This window comes from Macaca thibetana, chromosome 19, assembly GCF_024542745.1.
Source record: "Macaca thibetana thibetana isolate TM-01 chromosome 19, ASM2454274v1, whole genome shotgun sequence".
Classification (NCBI taxonomy): domain Eukaryota; kingdom Metazoa; phylum Chordata; class Mammalia; order Primates; family Cercopithecidae; genus Macaca; species Macaca thibetana.
The window spans coordinates 45,791,968-45,815,534 of record NC_065596.1 but is presented as its reverse complement, the minus strand read 5'-3'; the positions used below and the strand labels follow the sequence as shown (position 1 = coordinate 45,815,534).

Here is a 23,567-nt window from a genome sequence, read left to right as displayed (position 1 = left end):
AACTGCCCCAGCTCCTGGGCCCTGTGGGGAGGCTTGGGGCAGACGACAGACAGGGACACAGACGACCTGGAGGCGGAACCCCCAGTGTTGTGATGGAGGAACACAGGGCACTCTGGGGACCACCTCCCAGGCCAGTGTCTTCTCTCTAAAGCCCCCAGAGACAGCTTCCTGGGCCCTTCTTTTGAAACCTTGGGGACGGATGGCTGTTTCTGAGGCAGCCCATCTGCCTGCAGGACAGTTCTCCCAAATCAGGACCAGGAGTGCTCTGGACAACTCTCGTCCTCTCCCTGAGCTCATTCTGCACTGCGTGGAGTTGGGCATCCTGGGGACCCGCAGTGAACAGGACCAAGGGTAACCTGACCCTGCAGTCTGGAGGTCAGAGCCCACCTCTGCCCAGGGGCCAGGGCCACTCCTACCACATGAACCCTGGTCAGCATCCCTGGGGAAGTCTCTGACTTTTACCACAGGTCTCTTCTTGCCCTCCAGGGGGCAACACTGCTCACAGACAACACACAGGAAATGGGTTCCCCTGGACAGGAAGCTGGCTTTGCTAAGGAGGTGGAGGTGAAGCCTGGTTTCCATCCTTTGCTCCAGCAGGCCCTTCCAGTCCCTCCCATGTGTCTGCTCTGTCTCTCCCGCTCCTTCCTGGAGCCTCTGAGGATCCTGCTCTGCCGGGATTCTCTGCTCAGTTCTCCACTTTCTCCTGGCACCATGCCTGGGGAAGGCACAGTGACAACAGGACGGTCAGCTTCGCAGAGGACAGAGGCCACCTGGGATGGTCAGGGAGAACATGGACAGGCCCTGAGCCACAGCGCAGCCAACAGACACGGAGAAGGAGGATCTCCCTGAATCCCTCCTCGAGGACAGCAGAACCCAGAGCCACCCACCTCCCTCCACCACAGTCCTCTCTTCCCAGGACATGCAGGACATCTCCCTCCACATCCAGGAGCTGGGGATCCTCCTAAGATTCCCAGGCCTGGATCTGTGTCCCTGGGTCAGAGGCAAGGCTGGTGACACTGGAGAGAGAGGACTGGTCCCCCACAGTTGCCCCCCACTTTCTCTCCCACAGAGCCACCTCTGTCACTTCCTTGCTGGGTATCATCCCACACTCCCTGAGAATTGGGGAGCATGAGGAGACCTGAGGGCCCAGCTGGGTTTCTGTGTCACAAAGGGAAACAGTTCCCCGAGTTTGGGAGACCCCAGAGTACCTCTGTGTGTGGTGACATTCCCAAAGGGTCAGTGCAGGGGTGACAGGTCACCCTCTCTGGGGACAGCGGACTCCATCAACCCTGCTTCTCAAAGTATGGTTAGGAAACTGTAATGTACACAGAAGAGAAAGGGGAAGGAGGGACAAAAAAAGGCAGAAATGAGAGGAGAGGGGGCAGAGGGGTGACCTGGGCAGAACCCCGCCTCTGGCCCTGGCCCTGGGAAGTGCTTCTGCCCTGGAGGAGGCTCAGCACAGAAGGAGGAAGGTCAGCAGACCTAACAGTCACAGCAGCTCTGACAAGAGCATTCCTGGAGCCCAAGCTCCCCTCCACGGAGGACAAGCAGGCAGCAGAGACCATGGGCCCCCCCTCAGCTGCTCCCCATGGAGGGCACAGGCCCTGGCAGGGGCTTCTGATCACAGGTGAGGGGAGGACTCTCTGGGAGTGGGTGGGAGGAGGGAGCACGGAGACTGACTGGAGTCTCTTGGGTAGGAGGGGACAGAGGGCTTCTAGCTGGGGTCTCCTGGGGCTCTGAGAGGGGACTGAGGGCTTCTGTTGGAGGCTAGATAAGAGAGAGAACACCATAGAGGGGCAGGGGTCACCACAGGAAAATCTCAGTGAACTGAAATTGGTAAAAGGCAGGAAAATCTCAAGTGTTCTTGTTTCCTAGTTAATCATCACTGACCACTACATTTTGAAAAATGAGAATAACAACTATTATCAGATGACACTTCAAATAAAAACACAACCAGGGCATAAAACACTGTTCTTAGCCAACAACCTCAGACACTGGGAAATAAACCTCAGGACTTGGAGGCCCTGGGAATGCTATGAATTCATCCATAGGAGTCTGCAGCCTGTCCCAGGCACTGGGGTGCAACCAAGATCACACAAGTCCCTGTCCTCACGGAGCTCACACTCTCATGGGGAGGAAGACAGACATGCAAAGAGATCTGGAATGTGAGGTCAGGTGTTGACAAGAGCTCCGGAGGGAGCAGAGCAGGACAAGTTCAGAAAGGGAAGACCCAGGGTCTCTAGAGGAGGTATCAGGGGAGAGGTCTCCCCAAAACACCCTGATGTGAGCAGGATCTGAGAGTAGCGTGGAGGGAGCCATGCAGACCCCTGGGGAAGAGGATTCCACACCAGAAAATGCCAAGGTCAGAGGTGTTGAAGGAATGGGGGTAGTGCTGCTGACCCAGGGGGGGACACACACACACGCGCGTACACACACACACTCCAAGACTGAGGGAGGAGGAGACCCGCTGAGGACCCAGGGCCTTATCTTTCCATCCCACTACCTAGGTCCCGGTATTGACTGATGCTCTCTTCACCTCCTAGCCTCACTTTTAACCTTCTGGGACCTGCCCACCACTGTCCAGTTCACTCTCGAAGCCCTGCCGTCCAGTGCTGCAGAGGGAAAGGATGTTCTTCTACTGGCCTGCAATATTTCAGAGACTATTCAAGCCTATTATTGGCACAAGGGGAAAACGGCAGAAGGGAGCCCTCTCATTGCTGGTTATTTGATAGACGTTCAAGTAAATATCCCAGGGACTGCATACAGCGGTCGAGAGACAATATACTCCAACGGATCCCTGCTGTTCCAAAACGTCACCCTGGAGGACGCAGGATCCTACACCCTACGAACCATAAACGCCAATTATGACTCCGACCAAGCAACTGGCCAGCTCCACGTACACCGTGAGTGATTCCCCCATACCTCTGGGTGTTGGGGGTCAGTTCCGCTTCACACACATGAGATTGTCAGGCCTGGGCTGTGCCTGCATTCCCCTCTGCATTTTGTGTTGAGATTTGAGCATTTAGTGCAGGACACACATGTAGGAGGTAAACTTCAACAGATCAGAATTCCTTTCCTGCATCCAGACCCGGCAGACACTCGCTGAATGGAGGCGGAGTGGGGGGGCCTCAGCAGGGGGAGGTCAGTCTCAGCCAAGCACCCCGTGCCCTCCCCATGAACCTGACCCTGAGAAAGACTCTGGAGAACTGGGTCAGGGCCTCGCCTGAGGGGGTCCTGGGATCCTCACAGAGAAGCTCAGCCTCAAGGCTCCTGACTCCAGGTGACCCCGGGAAGCCTGGGCCAGGGCTTGGGCGTGGTCTCCTGGGCAGGGCTGACTGGGAGCAAGGATTTACAAACTGTCTGTGGGCTGTGGTTCCTGCAGCTTCTCACCAGCGCCGGCTCAACTCCCAGAGTCTCATCTGGACAAGGACAGAGCCTACCACTTTACCTGGGACTCAGTCCGGAGAGGACAGGTGGACAGGATTACTAGGGCATCGGCCCTCTGAATGGGGAGCTTAAGAGATGCCCTTGGGCAGTCAGTGGCCCAGGGGTAGGAACAGAGGTGAGAAAATGTTCCTGGCAGCTTCTTGTCCACCAGGGATCATGCCCAGGGGTGCTCTCTCATGGAGGCAAATAATGACAGAGGCTGTTGATGTGAACACCTCCTCTGTGCCAAGCTTCATGTCAGATCCTGTGAATAATTTAAAGTTCATCCACAGACAAAGTGGCAAGCCACAGACCATTTCCCATTTACATATTGTATGGAGGGGAAACTGAGGCACAGAGAGATACAGACACTGGCCAGGGTGGGCAGATCGCAGCTGGCAGAGTCACGGGAGGACTGTCTGCAGCTACTGCCACGTCCTCTCCTTCTTCCCTGGTGCCTTATTAGGTGTCCGTGGACCTCAGAGCAGCCACCGGTTCAGATGTTTTCTTCTTAGGTGTCTACAGCTCAAAGGGGGAGATTCTGGTCTGGAGAGTTACGAGTAAATACAGAATTACTCAGTTCTTTCTTGACTAAATCACCCGCCTCAACAATTAGTCAGTGCTGGGGAAGTTCAGGCCTCCTTGCTCAGGTCCACATCCCCATCTCTGGACATGAAATCGTGTGTTTCCTGATGTGTTGGTATCATTCCGATGGGAGGATAAAGGGGAGGACTTTGCTTTCTCCCCCTTTCACACCCTGCACCAGCCAGGGCCCAGGGTGAGACACATACTCCGTAGTTCTCTTATGAAGGAGGGAGGGAATGAATGAAGGAATGATCTATAACTTCTTCAGAGACACAGACCTGGATACAAGATCCTAGGAGGTTCTGGGCCCAATGTGAGACACACACTCTGTAGTTCTCTTATGAAGGAGGGAGGGAATGAATGAAGGAATGATCTATAACTTCTTCAGAGACACAGACCTGGATACAAGATCCTAGGAGGTTCTGGCCACCACACCTGTTTTCTGTCCCTCTAGGGGCTAAGACCCATGTCCCATTCCTCTGGCCCCTTTCCCCTAAATCTGCCTCTGGGAGCTGAGTCTCATCTGACTCTGGGGCTGCAGGGCTGTGGGAAGGTTTTCAGGGGAGAGATCGGGCTTGCGGGGAGCCCCATACTTTTGCCTTCCGTCCTGCAGCTCTACCTGGTTCTCACTGTGAATATCCCATAATAATCCCCCCCATCCTTTCTGGGGAGCAGAAAAAAGTAAATATTTAAAATATGCCAGAGCATCTGTTCTTCTTAGCAAGTCCAGATAGTTACTAGCTGGCAGGAAAAAATTGTTATTTTACCAGAGTCTAACCTGCTGGGGGTTTATGGGAGCCTAACTGACCGAGGGGAGGGGAAATATCCAACTTCAGTCCCCTCAAGCCATCATGTCCCACCTAAGGGGGAGAAAAAACCAAGAGGCACTTGTGACATTCACAGCCCAGGGCACAGACTCCATCCAGGACCACAGAACCCCTCCCTCCCGATACTCACCACCGCTTCACTGAACGTCTGCTCACCCAATTTCCTGTTGCCCAGTATATCATGTCCTGGCTTTCAACAAAAACTACAAGACAAACTAGAGCAAAAAGAAAAAATAATAATTCAGTTTGAAAGACAGAACAAGCATCAGAACCAGATGCAGAAGTGGCAGGGATATTGAAATTATCAGACCAGGAATTTAAAACAACTCTAGGGCCAGGAGCGGTGGCTCACGCCTGTAATCCCAGCACTTTGGGAGGCCGAGGTGGGCGGATCACCTGAGGTCAGGAGTTCGAGACCAGCCTGGCCAACATGGCGAAACCCCGTCTCTACTAAAAATTAGGCAGGCATGGTGGTGGGAGCCTGTAATCCTAGACACTCAGGAGGCTGAGGCAGGAGAATTGCTTGAACCGGGGAGGCAGAGGTTGCAGTGAGCCGAAATCACACCACTGCACTCCAGCCTGGGCAATAGAGCGAGATTCTGTCTCAAAAACAAGTAAACGAATGAAAAGGCAACTCTAGCTAATATGCTAAAGGCTGCAATGGAGAGCATAGACAATGTGCAGAACAGAGGGTGATGTGAGCAGAGAGATGGACAGGCTAAGAAAGAATAACAACAACATACATCTATCTATCTATCTATCTATCTATCTATCTATCTATCTATCCGTCTATCTATCTGTCTATCTATCTATCACCTATCATCTGTCTCACTACACATATGCTAGAGATCAAACTCACTGTAACACCTGGATCTCAGGGTGGTTGTGAGGATGTTTATTAGGAGATTAAAGAGATTAAAGCAGAGTTACACACAGGGTGTGAGCTCCCTTGATGCTGTCAACTAGGGTTCTTATTTTTTGATATTGTTGTTATTAGCGATAAAATCAGGAACAATGCAGTAAAAATTTGGTTGTATCATGTACGAGTTCTGTGACCTTCCTTGGCTTACTGAGGCACCGTAAGTCTCAGATGCTAACTCTGCAGCTGGAGGTGACGCCCCCTCCCTCAAGGTGATGCGAGGATGAGAGGAGCTGTAGGTAGGTTGGTGCCCACTGGGCCTGGCACATGGAAGTCCCCTGAAAACAGTCAAAGAGCATCATCCCCGCTCATCAGCATTGAGTTGATGGCGAGGGCTCGCTGTCTATGACAATCATGGCATGGAAAAGAAGAAACAGAAAGATGACTGGGCATGGTGGCTCATGCCTGTAATCCCAGCACTTTGGGAGGCCAAGGCGGGCAGGTCACCTGAGATCAGGAGTTTGAGACCAGCCTGGACAACACGGTGAAATCTCTACTAAAAATACAAAAATTAGCCTGGCGTGGTGGCACACACCTGTAATCCCAGCTGCTTGGGAGGCTGAGGCGGGAGAATCACTTGAACTTGGGAGATGAAGGTTGCAGTGAGCCAAGATTGCGTCACTGCACTCCAGCCTGGGTGACAGAGAATGACTCCGTCCAAAAAGAAAACAGAGGGAAGAGGCATGAAGTGAGAGGAAGAAGGGATTTAAAGGCACAGGAGCAGGGCGAGGTGCAGGCACCTGTGGGAGAATGTAGGAGTCAGTGCATCCCAATGTTTCAAGCCTGAGACACAGAAAATGGTGCAACCGTGGAGAGCAAGGGAGTCAGCTATGAGGACAGCACAAGAGACCGCACTCAGGCTCTGGAGCATTTCCTTCCTCCCTGACCGTGCCCCTGCCCTGCAAGGCCCCTCATGGTTTCCCTTGGAACAGACTTGGGCCTTGTCCCCTTTGCCTTCCCCTTTCTGCAGAAAACAACGTCCCAGGCCTTCCTGTGGGGGCTGTCGCTGGCATCGTGACTGGGGTCCTGGTCGGGGTGGCTCTGGTGGCCGCCCTGGTGTGTTTCCTGCTCCTCGCCAGGACTGGAAGGTATCACAGCTTTTCTGCAGCCTCCTCCCACCCCCCAGGCTGATTCCAGTCCGGGAGGAGGGAGACCCCGCCCTGTATTCAGGGCCAGGCTCTCCTTGTCCTCCCAAGGGATCCTTCCCTCTCATTCCATGGCTCCTCCCTTGCCAGCTGCTGATCCTAGGCTGCCTCCTCCTTTATGAATGTGGCACCATTAAGTTTGCACCCCTGAGTGTGGTCCTAGTTCCCTAACACAGCAAAGTCACAGCTGCCTGGAGGGAGGAAGGAAGGGAGGGAGATAGGACGGGAGTGCTCAGAACCTGGTACCTCCTGCTGTTCATTGAATTTACCCACCCAGTGAGAGGGCGATTTGCAGGCTTGAGATCCAAGGTGGGGGTCCTGGAAACGGTCATGCAAAGCCTGGACAGGCTGGGTGGGGTCAGCATCCTGCCGTGATTGATGCTGTAACTGCTGTTACATGAGGTGTGAGACGGGAGAACCTGGACCTAAGGACCTGCTGTCCTTTATGTCTCTTGCCAAGGGGTGGAGAGAGACAGGAAAAACCCATTGCCCCATTTCAGCATCTCCAAGCCCGAAAGGAGGGTCTGGCCACGGCAGAGACACTGAGTTCTAGGAGAATCTAATGCATGCTCCTTGCCTCCTCGTGCCCCCAGCTCCCCCAGTGCCCTGCACACACGGACGGCCCTGCACACACGGACGGCCCTGCTTTCCTTCTGGGGCCTTGACCCTTCCTCTCAGGCAAACCCCCCCGGTGGTCTGATTCCCTCCCTGTATCCTCAGTCCCTTTCCTGGGTCTCTGGGTCAATGTTCTCCTCACCCGGAGTCTGCCTGGGGGTCCTTCCTCTCTGGCCAGGACAGATGTGGCTGCTTAAGGCCTTTCCTCAGCTCCCCTCCTCAGCCGCTCCTACCACGAAATTGATGGAGACAGGAGGCCTTCACTCCAGTCCTTGAAAATGGAATCCCTTCCTTGTCCTTATTCTGTCCCTAAACGTGTGATTTCTCCCTGCACCCTCATCAATAACCCTTGACCTTTCCTAGGGCCAGCATCCAGCGTGACCTCAGGACGCAGAGGCCCCCAGCCTCCACCCCCGGTGAGTGTCCCTTCAGCCCAGGTGTGGAAGCCCCTAGGTCTGCCCTACAGTGTCCACTCCTGCCAGTCACCCTCTGGGGGCCTCTGACCCTTTCCTTGGGGCTGCAAGGAGGATATCAGGAAACATGACACGGAGGACCCCGACTGGCTTAGTCAGACTGATCTGTGGGCTCTGGGTCGTGGGTCACCTCCTCAACCTCAGCTGCTCAGGTCTCCCCTGGGAAGAGGTTCCCTCTCCCTGATTCTCTGGGAGCTGAGGACCCTCACATCCTCCTGCAGGAGGGGTCCAGGCCCTCCTCCCACCCTGCTGCTCACTCCTGTCTCTGTCCCCAGGCCACGGTCCCTCTCACAGATCTGCCTTCTCGGTAAGCCTGTTCCCTCCCCAGCCCCTTTCTACTGGGGTCCCAGTAGTGCAGGCTCAGGGCAGGGGGACCATCAACCCCACAGCACAGCACAGCCCCACCTTTCCCCAAACAGTCAGGTCAAAGTGAGCCCCTCTGGCCAAGGTCCCGGCCTCCCTACAGGGCCAGGACCACCCACACCCTGTGCTGACCCCACCCTGGGACCCTCCATTGCCTGAGGAGACCCCTGGAGTCCAGCAGGTGCAGAGTGGACACTGGGAGCATCAGTCAGGGGCCCACATTCACAAGGGTGTGGGGTGGGCCCAGCCAGGACAGGGGTCGGGGTACTGTGTCCACATTGGGAGGCTGAGCTCAGGGGCAGAGCTGGTCACTCCTGAGGGAAAATGCCTGGAAGTAGAGGCAGGGAAGTAAGTCCTGGGCTGGGCTTCCATGGATCTCCCTCGCTGTCCCCTGACATCCCCTCTCTCCCCTGCCCAGGCTCCCCTACCTGGCCCCAGGACAGCCACTCCCCTGTATGAGGTGAGTGTGGGCCATGGATGTTCTGGTCCCGCAGGCCCCGGGGGACCCAGGATCTACCCCCAACAGCACCTGGCTGAGCTCTGAGATTCAGGAAAACGCAGTGAAAATGAGAACAGGGGGTGGTGAGCAGAGGAGGGAGGGGCCTGGGAGCAGGAATCCCCTGAGCACAGCCAGGTTCAGCACCAGAGCAGCCCTGGGTGGGCTCAGAGCCTGGGAGATGCCAGACCCTGTTTTAGAAGGCCACAGGGGTCGAGGCCTCTTCTCTGTTTTTACAGGAATTGCTACACTCTGACGCAAACATTTACTGCCGGATTGACCACAAAGCAGATGTGGTCTCTTAGGTTCCCCCAGGAGCTGCTCCTGTGGGTTGACGGAGGTACCCAAAGACTCCAGCCCTGGGGACAGGGAAGGACATGAAGCCTGAGCCAGAGAACCAGCTCTGAGTCCTGAGAAGACACTGGCCTGGGGACAGGGAGGAAAGGGGCCTCTCCTAGATATCTGGAGACCCTGACAGGCTGCCCTGGCCTCTGGATGGGCTGGGAAAAAGGCCTCCCATCACCATAGGAAGTGGGGGCTTGCAGGGAAAGTGAATGGGCCTGTGGCCCACCCAGAGTCACCCGGAAAGGATCTGAATAAAGAGGACCCTTCCTCTCATTGGCTGTTTTTCTGCTCATGGGAACTTAGAAACTCACCTGAAACTCCATGTCGTTCTCTCCCGGGTCACACAGGGAAAATATCATCTTCACCATATCTCAACCCCAGTCTCTCTTCCCTGGGAGGCAGAAATAGGGGGTTGGGGGTCAGGCTGGAGTGGACCCTACACAGGAAAGGGTGGGATTCACAGGAGCCCTGCCCAGCCAACCGAGCACTCGGCTGTCCTCACACTGCCCCAGGGACCAAGGCCATGCACAGCCCCAGCCTGGCTCCCTCTGTGAATGCACGAGGTGTCTCAGGAGCGCGGAAGTTGGGGCCATCTGATGTCCACACAAAGGTGAGCAATGCAGGAGCGTCCATGGGTGGTGCAGATCATGGGTGTGACCCCCACATAGCCTCCAGTGTCCTGAGCCCTCCTGCCCTCTTCACCCAGGCCCTGGTGGCCCATCTATCACTGTCCTCTGCAAATGAGCTTGCCTGTCCCCAAATCCAGGATCCTGTGTGCTTAGCCCTGGCCACCAGGTTCTCCTCTGTCCCAGTGGCTTTGGCTCAGGACATCTTTATCCCTGGTGGGACACAGAGAGGGGCTGTCAGAGTAACCAAGGTGAATACAGACCCATAAGTCAGTCCTTGAACACTACCAAGGACTCTAGCCCCTCATTGCCCATCAGTTCCCACTTTACCCCCCGGCATGGATCTGACTGAGCAAGCCTCCTCTCCACACAGGAGCGCCCAGGTCAGAGGAGCAGGGCTCCCCCATCTAAAGCTCGTGCAGGCTTCCATGGGGATGGGACAAACTGTCTGCTCCTCTCCCTGGCCCACAGCCCTGCCTCACCTGCAGCTCCTCCACACACCTGGGCCAGCGGTTCTCAGCCCTTCCCTGAGGGCCCCTAGAAGGATGATGGTCTCATGTAGGTTCACTTGAACCAAGTGCCACCTTCCCACAAACAAGCCAGTCCCTGCACTAAAGCACAGAACCACATGGTTCCCAAGGGTGTTCTGCCACTGCCACGGGTTCTTCATCATATGAGACTTAAGAAAACAATCGGCAATGGGTTGTTTTACATCAGGATTTGCATCGGGATTTAGCTCTAAATGACCCCCGATCCCACCTGCACACAGCATCAGATGAGACAAGATGAGGCCTCTTTAGTTTCCTGTTGATGCTGTGACAAATTCCCACAAGCTTAGTGACATAGAAACCTGAACCAAGGTGCCCACACGACTGTGTTCTTTCTGAAGAGCTCGTTTCCTCTCCTTTTCCACCTCCTAGAGGCCCCCTGCAAACTTGACTGTGTCCTCTTTCTCCATCTTCAAGGCCAGCAGTGCAGCATCTTGAAACCGTTCTGTGCCGTTTCCAACCCCACATCTCCACCTCCTCCTGCCTCCCTCTGTCACTTAAAAGGAAGGAGCCTTGTTATTTTGGATGCACCTGGGATAAACCACAATAACCTCCCCATCTCATGATCCTTCCTTTAATCTGTAAAGTGTCCTTTACCATGTGACATGTCCACAGATCTGGGGATGAGGATGTGCACATGTTTGAAATGCCCTTGTTCTGTCCATCACTCCTCTCAAGGCCATCTTCTCATCATCGTTCACCACAAACCACACATGGGCACCTGGATGGGGTCATCCTGACTGTGGCGTCAGTTTCTGCAGTGACATCCCCAGCACCGTCCAGGTCCTGAGAGAGGGAGACGGAGGGCTCTCCATGCCCCTAGTACCCCTGCACCTTCTTCTTGGTGACATGCTCGGTTGCTAAGAATAAAAGAGAGCAGAGGTGACTGAAAGATCACAACTCACCGGCCCTTCAGTAGTTCCTGGACATCAGCACCACGGACAGTGACCCAGTGAGGCTCTTTTCCGGGGTGGCAGCAGGGAGCTTGCAGATAGGAAGGAACTGCAGGAAAAACTGCCCATTCTATTCTATATGAGAAGGACTGTAAGAAAGAGGACGCTATTACAGAGATAATGCTATTATTCTCCAATCCACAAATTGCAAAACATTTGCATGTCTGGACATCATGGTTGTTAGCACATCTGCTGCCACTCCCTGCAGGACTGATTGCTGCACCCAGGATGTGGTCTCTGAGGGGCTGAGAGCCTGCTTTGGCCTCAGGGAGGGTCTCTCTGCCCTTGACATTTAGGCCACTGTCTCTGCCTCCAACATGGTGGGAACCTTCCATGATTAACGTCTGATTCTCTGTGCCTGACCTTTGAAGCACATCCATCACTCAACCTGGAGCCTCTGCTGAGCTCAGCATCCTGCTCCTCCATCACCAGCTGAGCCCTTGGGGAGATGCTTGAGGGGATCTCCTGGGCTCCTCTGCCAGCTCCTCCAGGCTGAGTCTTGTGCTTGGTGTCAGAGGCCTTTGCCATCTGCTTGTTCTTCCCATAGGCAAATAATCCTCCTCAGGGACAACTGGGGCCTGAAGATCTATCTGAATATCTATCTATTTATCTATCTATATATCTATCTTTCTATCTATCTATCTATCCAAATATATATATACATATATATATATAATGAGAATACTTTATTAGGCAAAACCACATACTATGAAAATGTTTTAAAATGCAATAGGAGGAGATGTGAAGACACAAAGAACAAGTGTGTAGTGACACACGGCTATCAGAACACACTGAAGAATCCACACCGCGTCCGGGGGCAGTGGGTCACGCCTGTAATCCCAGCACTTTGGGAGGCCAAGGAGGGGCAGATCACTTGAGGACAGGAGTTTGAGACCAGCCTGACCAACATGGTGAAACCCCATCTCTACTAAAAATACAAAAAAATTTAGCTGGGCTTGGTGGCACATGCCTGTAGTCCTGGCTACTCGGTGGGCTGAGGCAGAATTGCTTGAACCCAGGAGACACAGGTTGCAGTGAGCCGAGATTGCACCACTGCACTCCGGCCTGGGAGATAGAGCGAGGCTCTGTCACACACACACACAATCCACACCGCATCCCCACTTCACTTTACCCAGAAAAGGAATGTTCTAGGCCACTTCCTCCTCAGCACACATCCCCAGGGAACTAAAATATGTTCATAGTCACCCTCATCTTCCTCATTCCCATCACCTCCTACCCACAGAGGTATCTCTGGTCCTACAGACCCAGCCTTGCCTTCAAGAGGCACAAGTCCAACCCTTCCAGTGTCCCTGCTGGTCACACACAGCACTCAGGGTACACTGGAGGGCTTCTGTGCCTTGGACGGGAACAAACCCCACCTAACATCCCACACCTGAGAAGTCACCAGGGTCCTCTCTGCCCTGTCCTCACACTCAATGTCTGTCCTGGGTCACCCTTGTCATCTCTCCTGGAAACAGGCATGGCCCTTGACAGGTGAGGTTGAGGCTTTGTCTTTTCCGGAGTCCCTCCCACTCTGAGCTCAGCCCCACGCAACCCTCTCTCACCAGGGGCCTTGTTCTCTGGGTCCCTGGATACCTGGGTCCCTGCCATGTACATTTCAAAAAATAATGACAATGACTCTGGCCCTGACATCCTCATCCAAGGCATGTGTCTGACGAGAATCACCAGGTGAGACACCTGTGACTCCACACACTTGAGGCTTCACTGCACAGGGGTGCCCTCATCCCTCTCCTCCCACCCCTAGGGACAGTGAGCACCACAGGCTGCCTTGGACCACCAGCTCCCCCTCCCATACACAGCCTCAGATCTATACTGACCTGCTGCATGGAGAGGCTCTGATGAACAGCAGGCATTAGGAAATCCCACCGAACCAGGGGCCACTCGCGGCCCCACCCCTCCTCATATCTATGACTGGGACAGACACACGTAACACACCTGTGCTCACCGCCCAGCCCCCAAGGTCAATCACAGTCTGCTTCTCCCCTAGACCCACTGCTCCCCACATCTTCCCTCCCCAGCTGCAGTCTGGGTGGCCTCCCTGCTGTTCTAATAGGCAGGTTCCAACCTTTGTGTTGTTGCCTGCAATGTCCACCTTTTCCCTTCCCCTTCCCTTTCCCCGTCCCCTTCCCCTTCTCTTTCCCCCTCCCCTTTCCCCCTCCCCTCCGCCCTCCCCTTTCCCTCCCCTCCTCTGTCCCTTCCTCTTCCCTTATCTTCTCTTCCCTTCCCTATAAACCCAAACATACCCACCCACCTACCTTGTGGTCAAAGTCATCAGCCTCCTGCTCCCCTCAGTCTTCTCTGACCCTGCATATGGAGGTGATGACCCCTCCTAGAACACCCACCACTCACTGTCAGCCTTGCGTGTTAATCACAGGTTCTGCAGGGGTTACCTGTGTTCGGGGGTGTCACCTGTGGAACCAGAACTCTTGGAAGGACTGGCAGAGGGAACTGCTTAGGATATCTCAGGGATCCTGGCATCTGGTCTACCACAGAAATATTAACAACAGCACTTAGGGACAGGTGGAGGATGGACAGTTAAGAGGGTAAATATGGTTGATGTATGGGCAGAGAAGAACACAGGAACACATGCAGTACTCAAATAATTATGCCAAGAAAGGTGAGGACATGGAGATGGACATTCCCATATACTTCTGATGGGACTGCAGTTTAGTCCCTACAGCAACATTGGCCTCATCATGTTTAATGTGCACACTCTGTGACCACTATCCTACTTCTGAAGACCTCCCTGTGCTGTGAGCTCTGAGAAGTCCGGGCTTGCCTGTTCTGTCTCTGCTAAAGCCAGAGACCAGCCAATAGCCCAGCACAGGGTACTTCATAAATACATGTTGAATGAATGAGCTCCGGGAACAGTACTCCACATGGTAGAGATATGTGCACGGGGATGTTCACTGCAGAATGTCTTGTCAATGTGACAAGTGAGGAGAAGCCTCAAATCCAGCAACAGCAGTGTGGGTAAAAGATCATAGTGTAGCCATGCAATGAAACCAATGGAAAAACCACAATTAGAGCAAATCCACATGGATTAATGAAGGAGGTGCCCTCCACACATGCTGTACCTAACAGAATGTTGCCAAGTAAGAATGAAAGTTGATGATATTTGGGCCGTAAAAACTAGAAATCATCAAAATAGGAATGCATAGAAAGTATTTGAGAATGTTTACAATTTTACAATGCCTTGGCATCCGTTTTGGATAGAAGTTGGACTTTCTCCTACCAGAAGCAGGGCTCAGTCACCCTTGAAATGGCTTCCAGTTCTCCACCTCCTTCCAGTTCCTCAATGCGACGGATCAGATATCTGCTTTATACAACTGCCTCCTGGTGACTTTCTCCCTATGGGACTTCCAGATATAGCCTGTGTGACTGCCCCACTGACTCCACACCCTCCATGCTGCAGTGACCACCTCTAATCACCTGGATCTCGTGTCTGCTTGCATTAAACCCACCAATTAAAACTCTGAGAAAAATCTGTTTGGATAATACTCTGTACCCCAATAAAGGCCTTGGCCCTTGGGTTTCCCCTCTGTCCTCCCCATACTGCCCCTGAACTCTGTGTGTGTGTGTGTGTGTGTGTGTCCTCCAGACAGGACCTATATCCCCCAGGACCTGTAAGTAATAAATCTTTATTTTTATCTTATGTCTCTCACAATCATTGGCAAGAGCTCTGCATCTTAAAGATTGCAAATTTAAGCAATTGGTGTAGTCGGCACAATAGAGAGTACCTCTTCTGATTAGTACAAGATATCTCAGAGATACTGAGGCTTTTAACATCCTAGCTGGTGTGGCCGCCTCACTGGTGAGGCTGTTCTCTCCAGCGCAATTCAGTTGCTCCGCTTTGTGCTGCTGTGTTGCTGCTGTAGAGTGCAGCCAGGTTGTTCTCCCCAAATTGTTACTGAGTAGGAACTTGTAATGTGCTTTCAAAGTGGTCTACCCCATGCGAAGGGGGATTCTCCATCTAGGGCAAGGGCTAGGTGTGTTCCTGGAATCCTAATAGGGAAGGCATCCACAGAGGGTGAACTCCACTCCTCCTTGGAATGAGGAGTGACATTTCCCATTTATTTTCTCCATGGAGGTGCCATGTATTGACTTTTTCTTTCACTGTCCCAAGGTTGAGCCAAGGTGAGCTATTGGGACCAGGGCAGGGTACCATTACTGTTAGCAAAACAAATGGGTGACAGCATGTGGAGGAGCTGTGGTTCTCCTTTAAGCAAAATCTTTAAAATGGCTTGTATTTCTAGATGGCTAATGTATATATATGTCTTTTCCTTTTTCTCCTTTTTCTTCTTTCTGTCTTTGGATTCTGGGGTACAGAATATTATCCAAACAGATTTTTCTCAGAGTTTTAATTGGTGAGTTTAATGTAAGCAGACCTGAGATCCAGGTGATTAGAGGTGGTCACTGCAGCACGGAGGGTGTGGAGTCAGTGGGGCAGTCACACAGGCTGTATCTGGAAGTTGTAAGATTAAAACAACAGGGGGCTTTGGGTACCATCAGGAACTTGTCAAAGAAACATCCAAAGACAGAAAGAAGAAAAAGATAGATAGATAGATAGATATAGATATAGATATAGATATAGGTATAGATATAGATATAGATATGCTGTCTAGAAATACAAGCCATTTTAAAGATTTTGCTTAAAAGATGGGCCTGGGTTGGGAGCAGTGGCTCACACCTGTAATCCCAGCAGTTTGGGAGGCCAAGGTGGCTGGATCCACTGAGGTCAGGAATTCAAGACCAGCCTGACCAACGTAGGGAAACCTCGTCTCTACTAAAAATACAAAAAATTAGCTGGGCATGGTGGCAGGTGCCTGTAATCCCAGCTACTCGGGTGGCTGAGGCTGGAGAATCGCTTGAACCTGGGAGGCAGAGGTGACAGTGAGCCAAGATCACGCCACTGTACTCCAGCCTGGGTGATAGAGTGAGACTTTGTCTCAAAAAAAAAAAAAAAAAAAAAAAAAGACGGGCTTGTTTCATTGTTGTTGTGGAGTCATCCCAGAGGGAGGCTACATCCTCCTCCCTCTTTTCCTCTTATCATTCTAGAGACAGAAAACTCAGCTTCAGGTGGCTAACCCCACCCCCCAAGAAAAGAAGCTACCACTTTGATTGACTACAAATCCAAGAAAAATAAAAGAGAAAGTTTAAACTTTAAGTACTGAGCAAACCACAGGTCTAGCAAACATAATGCTAGCCCTAGGTTACTTATCCATTTACAACAAACCCCTAGATATAGGAGGAAAAAATAAAAGGTAATTAAATATATACATATACAATATTTTAATATAAATATATACTAAATAGTTAAATTATGTATGTATAATATGTAACTAAATCAGAGTAAAGTTTCATACTTTGATTCTATTGGAAATTCAAAATTCATTTATTAACTTATATATTAAGGAATTTATGTAAAAAAAGATTTTTAAAAGGGCACCAATTTGCTTTTGTGCCTCTACAACATAGGATCTAATTTAACTTCACATTTGCTAAATACACTAATTGACAAATATTCATGGATTTAATCAATGCTGGGGCTCAAACTGTAGCTAGCTGAAGACAGCAAGCCCTGATGGACAGTCAGCAGACCTACACATAAAAGATGTTGAAGAGGGAGGCTGTTCTGATGGTTAGGTGTCAGAGCAGGCTGGGTGTTGTGATGTGGTCACCTGCAACTCCAAGGAGGTGTTCACTTGGTGTCCTACAGCCCCACTGCAGCTGGAACATAAGATTCTTATTCTATCCCTGAGAGCAACACTGTGAATGCATCCATTTTTATCCCCTCTCCAGCCAGATGGTGTCACCTCTTGTATAGTGAAACACCACTGCGGTTTGCCATGATAGTCCCTGGGTTTCTGTGTTTTATGTCCAAGTGAAAACTGGAAAGTTCCTGAATTCTCCTTTATGGAGCACCACTCATGAGATCTACACCAAGTAACCTTCTCTGAGTGGAACTAAACCCATTTTATATGATATTTTCTACAGCTGCCAACTGATTTTCTATTTACACCCATTATGTAAGGTCTTCTCTATTGGAAAACAAAGATTCAGCCTCCATCATGTCCGGCAGAATAAAAACATATCCTTCCATTTCTGTCTTTCCAATATTTTCCTATGACCAATATTTACTTATGAATGTCTATGTAATGTTATTCATATTCCAGTTAATTAGCTGTGATTTCTTCTGCCTGTACCCTACTTGTATTGTAGGTTCAAAAATGTGTATCCCTGAAGCACATCATGGCTCCAGAAGAGACTGCTCTGAGCTCCCAGGGGGCAGTTTACAGACTCATAGTGACACAACACTGTAGAACAGCCAGTCATCCAGGATGAATAACGGCCACTCCAGATTGCCCTGATGGGCTGCCTCCCTCTGGTGACCAAAGACCAGATTGTAGCCCTGTAAAGCCTCCGACTTTTCCATACTCGAATGAAGCTCATCCATCCAGTGACATTCTTACAACTTGAATTAGCAACCTACTGTAAAGTAAAATAATAGGACACAGGGCAAAGTGAACATACACGGCTCCTTGTCAAGACTCATTAATGATCTTAAAATGGCGAAACCCAGTGGTAAACTAAGCACACACCTTTCAAAGTGACTTTGTGACGGCACAATTTGCCAGCTCATGATTCTGCCATCTCTGCCTAAAAGGACAAATGATAGCTTGATCTTCCATGCAAATAGCATGTCAAACTCAAGCCATGGGGCACCTATGGAAATGGTGAGCTCCGACTGTTTTAAACTCTAAAAGTAGGGCTTTCTTCCCTTTGAAAATTTTACATTTTGGTGTCTGAAAATTATGAATTTTAACCTCGCTCTCAACACTCCATTCCTTCTCTCATACCCACTTGCACCTGGAAGAGTGGCTGGTCAACTTCACTCTGCCAGCTTGAGTTACTCTCCCAGGAACAGGTAGGTCATCCCCCACTCAGAGTCCTCAGCCCTTCCTAGGATTTCCCCAAAGCCACTTACTTGCCAATCTACATTCTCCTCATCCCCAATCATGCCAAACACCAAAATTCTTCACTCAATCCTTATGATTTGATTTGCATCCACTGCCTAGGATCCCAGACCTCCAAGACATCCTACACTTGTTGCCCGCCTCTAGTTTCCACACCTCACCTCATGGGCATGTCTCTCAAGAATTCATTAAAGCACCCTGAGCTCAACACGAGAAGTCACAACAGCCGGTGAACCCAGATGGTAGATTCTATTTCCTACATCCCCTGTCCTGTTCATATACTTGGTTTCACAAAGTCACACTGAGTTTGTGAAAGTGATAAAGAAAGCAAAAGAATGAGAATGTAAAGTCAGAACTGAAGTGGATGACCCTGGCAGGAACCAGAACACACCCCGGGCAGTGACAGTGTGGCTCAATCTTCACTCTCTGTTGGTGCAAGCGAGGTTGCGCCTCCCATGTCCCCAAAAATTCATCTCTTTCTTTTTGCTTTTTTTCTCCTTTGCTTTCTTTCATTCTTTTCTTTCTTTTCTTCTCTTCTCTTTTTCTTTTCTTCCTCCCTCCCTCCCTCCCTCCCTCCCTCCCTCCCTCCCTTCCTTCCTTCCTTCCTTCCTTCCTTCCTTCCTTCCTTCCTTCCTTCCTTCCTTCCTTCCTTCCTTCCTTCCTTCCTTCTTCTTTCTCTCTTTCTTTCTTCCTTTCTTTTGTCATCCTTGTTTGTTTTCTTCTTTTTGTTTCTGTTTGTTGTGTTTTTTATCATTATTATACTTTAAGTTCTAGGGTACCTGTGCACAATGTGCAGGTTTGTTACATATGTATACACGTGCCATGTTGGTTTGCTGCACCGATTAACTCGTCATTTACATTAGGTATTTCTCCTAATTCTATCCCTCCCCCTGCCCCCCACCCCAGGAAAAACCCTGGGGTGTGATGTTGCCCACCCTGTGTCCAAGTGATCTCATTGTTCAGTTCCCACCTATGAGTGAGAACGTGCAGTTTTTGGTTTTCTGTTCTTGTGATCGTTTGCTCAGAATGATGGTTTCCAACTGCTTCCATTTCCCTGCAAAGGACACGAACTAATTCATTTTTATGGCTGCGTAGTGTTTCATGGTGTACATGTGCCACGTTTTCTTAATCCAGCCTATCATTGATGGATATTTGGGTTGGTTCCAAGTCTTTGCTATTGTGAATAGTGCCACAATAAACATACGTGTGCATGTGTCTTTATAGTGGTATGATTTATAATCCTTTGGGTATATACCCAGTAATGGGATCACTGGATAAAATGGTATTTCTAGTTCTAGATCCTCGAGGAATCGCCACACTGTCTTCCAAAATGGTTGGACTGGTTCACACTCCAACCAACAGTGCAAAAGCGTTCCTATGTCTCCACATCCTCTCCAGCATCTGTTGTTTCCTGACTTTTTAATGGTCGCCATTCTAACTGGTGTGAGATGGTATCTCATTGTGGTTTTGATTTGCATTTCTCTGATGGCCAGTGATGATGACCATTTTTTCATGTGTCTGTTGGCTGCATAAATGTCTTCTTTTGAGAAGTGTTTGTTCATATCCCTTGCCCACTGTTAGATGGGTTTGTTTGGTTTTTTTCCTGTAAATTTGTTTAAGTTCTTTGTAGATTCTGGATATTAGCCTTTTGTCAGATGGATAGATAGCAAAAATTTTCTCCCATTCTGTAGGTTGCCTGTTCACTCTTATGGTAATTTCTTTTGCTGTGCAGACGCTCTCTAGTTTAACTAGATCCCATTTGCCTATTTTGGCTTTTATTGCTATTGCTTTTGGTGTTTTAGTAATGAAGTCCTTGCTCATGCCTGTATCCTGAATGGTATTACCTAGGTTTTCTTCTAAGGTTTTTATGATTTTAGGACTAACATTTAAGTCTTTAATCTGTCTTGAATGAATTTTTGTATAAGGTGTAAGGAAGGGATCCAGTTTCAGCTTTTTGCATATGGCTAGCCAGTTTTCCCAGCACCATTTATTAAATAGAGAATCCTTTCCCCATTTCTTGTTTTTTCCATATTTGTCAAAGACCAGATGGTTGTAGATGTGTGATGTTATTTCTGAGGCCTCTGTTCTCTTCCATTGGTCTATATATCTGTTTTGGTAACAGTACCATGTTGTTTTGGTTACTGTAGCCTTGTAGTATAGTTTGAAGTCAGGTAGCGCGATGCCTCCAGCTTTGTTCTTTTTGCTTAGGATTGTCTTGGCAATGTGGGCTCTTTTTTCATTCCATATGAACTTTAAAGTAGTTTTTTCCAATTCTGCGAAGAAGTCATTGGTAGCTTGATGGGGATGGCATTGAATCTATAAATTACCTTGGACAGTGTGACCAGTTTTCATGATATTAATTCTTCCTATCCATGAGCATGGAATGTTCTCCCATTTGTTTGTGTCCTCTTTTATTTCGTTGAGCAGTGGTTTGTAGTTCTGCTTGAAGAGGTCCTTCACATCGCCTGTAAGTGGGATTCCTAGGTATTTTGTTCTCTTTGTTGCAATTGTGAATGGGAGTTCACTCATGATTTGGCTCTCAGTCTGTTATTGGTATATAGGAATGCTTGTGATTTTTGCACATTGATTTTGTATCCTGAAACTTTGCTGAAGTTGCTTATCAGTTTAAGGAGATTTTGGGCTGAGACGACAGCATTTTCTAAATATACAATCATGTCATCTGCAAACAGGGACAATTTGACTTCCTCTTTTCCTAATTGAATACCCTTTATTTCTTTCAGTTTTCCCAGCACCATTGCCTGATTGCCCTACCCAGAACTTCCAACACTATGCTGAATAGGAGTGGTGAGACAGGGCATCCCTGCCATGTGCCGGTTTTCAAAGGGAATGCTTCCAGTTTTTGCCTGTTCAATATATTGACTGTGGGTCTGTCATAATTAACTCATATTATTTTGAGATACGTTCCACCAATACGTAGTTTATTGAGAGTTTTTAGCATGAAGGGCTGTTGAATTTTGTCAAAGACCTTTACTGCATCTATTGAGATAATCATGTGGTTTTTGTCATAGGTTCTGTTTAGGTGATGGTTACGTTTATTGATTTGCATATGTTGAACCAGCCTTGCATCCCAGGGATGATGCTGACATGATCGTGGTGGATAAGCTTACTGATGTGCTATTGGATTCGGTTTGCCAGTATTTTACTGAGGATTTTCACATCGATGTTCGTCAGGATTATTGGCCTAAAATTCTCTTTTTTTGTTGTGTCTCTACCATGCTTTGGTATCAGGATGATGCTGGCCTCATAAAATGGGTTGGGGAGGATTTCCTCTTTTTCTATTGGTTGGAGTGGTTTCAGAAGGAATGGTACCAGCTCCTCTTTGTACCTCTGGTAGAATTCAATTGTGAATCCATCTGGTCCTGGACTTTTTTTGGTTGGTAATCTATTAATTATTGCCTCAATTTCAGAGCCTGTTATTGGTCTATTCAGGAATTCAACTTCTTCCTGGTTTAGTTTTGAGAGGGTGTATGAGTCCAGAAATTTATCCATTTCTTCTAGATTTTCTAGTTTATTTGTGTAGACTTGTTTGCAGTATTCTCTGATGATAGTTTGTATTTCTGTGGGATTGGTGGTGATATCCCCTTTATCATTTTTTATTGCATCTATTTGATTCTTCTCTCTTTTCTTCTTTATTAGTCTTGATAGCAGTCTATCAATCTTGTTGATCTTTTAAAAAAGCCAGCTCCTGGATTCATTGATTTTTGGAAGGGTTTTTTGTGTCTCTGTCTCCTTCAGTTCTGCTCTGATCTCAGTTATTTCTTGCCTTCTGAGAGCTTTTGAATGTGTTTGCTCTTGCTTCTCTAATTCTTTTATTTTTGATGTTAAGATGTCGATTTTAGATCTTTCCTGCTTTCTTTTGTGGGCATTTAGTGCTATAAATTTCCCTCTACACACTGCTTTAAGTGTGTCCCAGAGATTATGGTACATTGTGTCTTTGTTCTCTTTGGTTTCAAAGAACATCTTTATTTCTGCCTTCATTTCATTATTTACCCGGTAGTCATTCAGGAGCAGGTTGTTCAGTTTCCATATAGTTGTGCGCTTTTAAGTGAGCATCTTAATCCTGAGTTCTAATTTGATTGCACTGTGGTCTGAGAGACAGTTTGTTGTGACTTCTGTTCTTTCACATTTGCTGAGGAGTGCTTTACTTCCAACTATGTGGTCAATTTTGGATTAAGTGTGATGTGGTGCTGAGAAAAATGTATATTCTGTTGATTTGGGGTGCAGAGTTCTGTAGATGTCTATTAGGTCTGCTTGGTGCAGAGCTGAGTTCAAGTCCTGGATATCCTTGTTAACCTTCTGTCTCATTGATATGTCTAATATTGACAATGGGGTGTTAAAGTCTCCCATTATTATTGTGTGGGAGTCTAAGCCTCTTTGTAGGTCTCTAAGGACTTGTTTTATGAATCTGGGTGCTCCTGTATTGGGTGCATGTATATTTAGGATAGTTAGCTCTTCTTGTTGAATTGATCCCTTTACCATTATGTGATGGCTTTCTTTGTCTCTTTTGATCTTTGTTGGTTTGAAGTCTGTTTTTCCAGAGACTAGGATTGCAACCCTTGCTTTTTTTTACTTTCCATTTGCTTGGTAGATCTTCCTCCATCCCTTTATTTTGAACCTATGTGTGTCTCTGCACATGTGACAGGTCTCCTGAATACAGCACACTGATGGTTCTTGACTCTTTATCCAATTTGCCACTGTGGATCTTTTAACTGAGGCATTTAGCCCATTTACATTTAAGGTTAATATTGTTATGTGTGAATTTGATCCTGTCATTATGATGTTAGCTGGTTATTTTGCCTGTTAGTTGATGCAGTTTCTTCCTAGCATCGATGGTATTTACAATTTGGCATGTTTTTGTGGTGGCTGGTACTGATTGTTCCTTTCCATGTTTAATGCTTCCTTCAGAAGGTCTTGTAAGGCAGGCCTGGTGGTGACAAGATCTCTCAGTGTTTGCCTGTCTTTAAAGGATTTTATTTCTCCTTCACTTATGAAGCTTAATTTGGCTGGATATGAAATTCTGGGTTGAAAATTCTTTTCTTTAAGAATGTTGAGTGTTGGCCCTTACTCTTTTCTGACTTGTAGGGTTTCTGCTGAGAGATCCACCGTTAGTCTGATGGGCTTCCCTTTGTGGGTAATCCAACCATTCTTTCTACCGGCACTTATCATTTTTTCCTTCATTTCAACCTTGGTGAATCTGACAATTTTGTGTCTTGGGGTTGCTCTTCTC

At 49.0% G+C, this 23,567-nt stretch overlaps 3 protein-coding genes across 21 annotated transcripts in view; 2 read left to right on the top strand and 1 right to left on the bottom strand.

The window, feature by feature from the left end:
* BCKDHA (branched chain keto acid dehydrogenase E1 subunit alpha) overlaps positions 1–23,567 on the bottom strand; it is a 446,963-nt gene that overhangs the window by 209,498 nt on the left and 213,898 nt on the right. Inside the window, exon 1 of one of the 17 annotated variants that reach the window (XM_050768498.1) lies at positions 10,152–10,155. The exons of 13 other annotated variants lie outside the window; for them this stretch is intronic. The gene's annotated coding sequence lies outside the window, so the exon portion shown is untranslated. Of the gene's footprint in view, positions 1–1,568; positions 1,573–4,661; positions 4,666–7,497; positions 7,502–10,151; positions 10,156–23,567 lie in introns of those variants that run through there. 3 more of the 17 variants (XM_050768497.1, XM_050768476.1, XM_050768486.1) reach the window with 3 other exon arrangements.
* Positions 1–23,567, top strand: part of DMAC2 (distal membrane arm assembly component 2) — a 188,174-nt gene that overhangs the window by 65,014 nt on the left and 99,593 nt on the right. The window lies entirely within an intron of this gene.
* On the top strand, positions 1,473–9,508 carry CEACAM4 (CEA cell adhesion molecule 4). Of its 3 annotated transcripts, XM_050768546.1 has the most exons (7): positions 1,473–1,627; positions 2,544–2,903; positions 6,728–6,845; positions 7,881–7,933; positions 8,266–8,297; positions 8,772–8,813; positions 9,089–9,508. In XM_050768546.1, the coding sequence occupies exons 1-7, from the start codon at positions 1,564–1,566 to the stop codon at positions 9,152–9,154; spliced, it is 735 nt and encodes a 244-aa protein (XP_050624503.1). In that variant the 5' UTR covers positions 1,473–1,563; the 3' UTR covers positions 9,155–9,508. The 3 variants fall into 3 exon arrangements, with proteins under 3 accessions (XP_050624503.1, XP_050624504.1, XP_050624502.1); XM_050768547.1 differs by lacking the exon at positions 6,728–6,845 and having other exon boundaries at positions 9,089–9,467; XM_050768545.1 differs by having other exon boundaries at positions 8,772–9,467.

Coding starts and splice junctions, on each gene's coding strand:
- CEACAM4 (XM_050768545.1), top strand. CDS start 1,564: ATGGGCCCCCCCTCAGCTGCTCCCCATGGAGGGCACAGGCCCTGGCAG. Junction 1,628..2,543: donor GCAGGGGCTTCTGATCACAG/GTGAGGGGAGGA, acceptor TTCACCTCCTAG/CCTCACTTTTAACCTTCTGG. Junction 7,934..8,265: donor GCCCCCAGCCTCCACCCCCG/GTGAGTGTCCCT, acceptor CTCTGTCCCCAG/GCCACGGTCCCTCTCACAGA.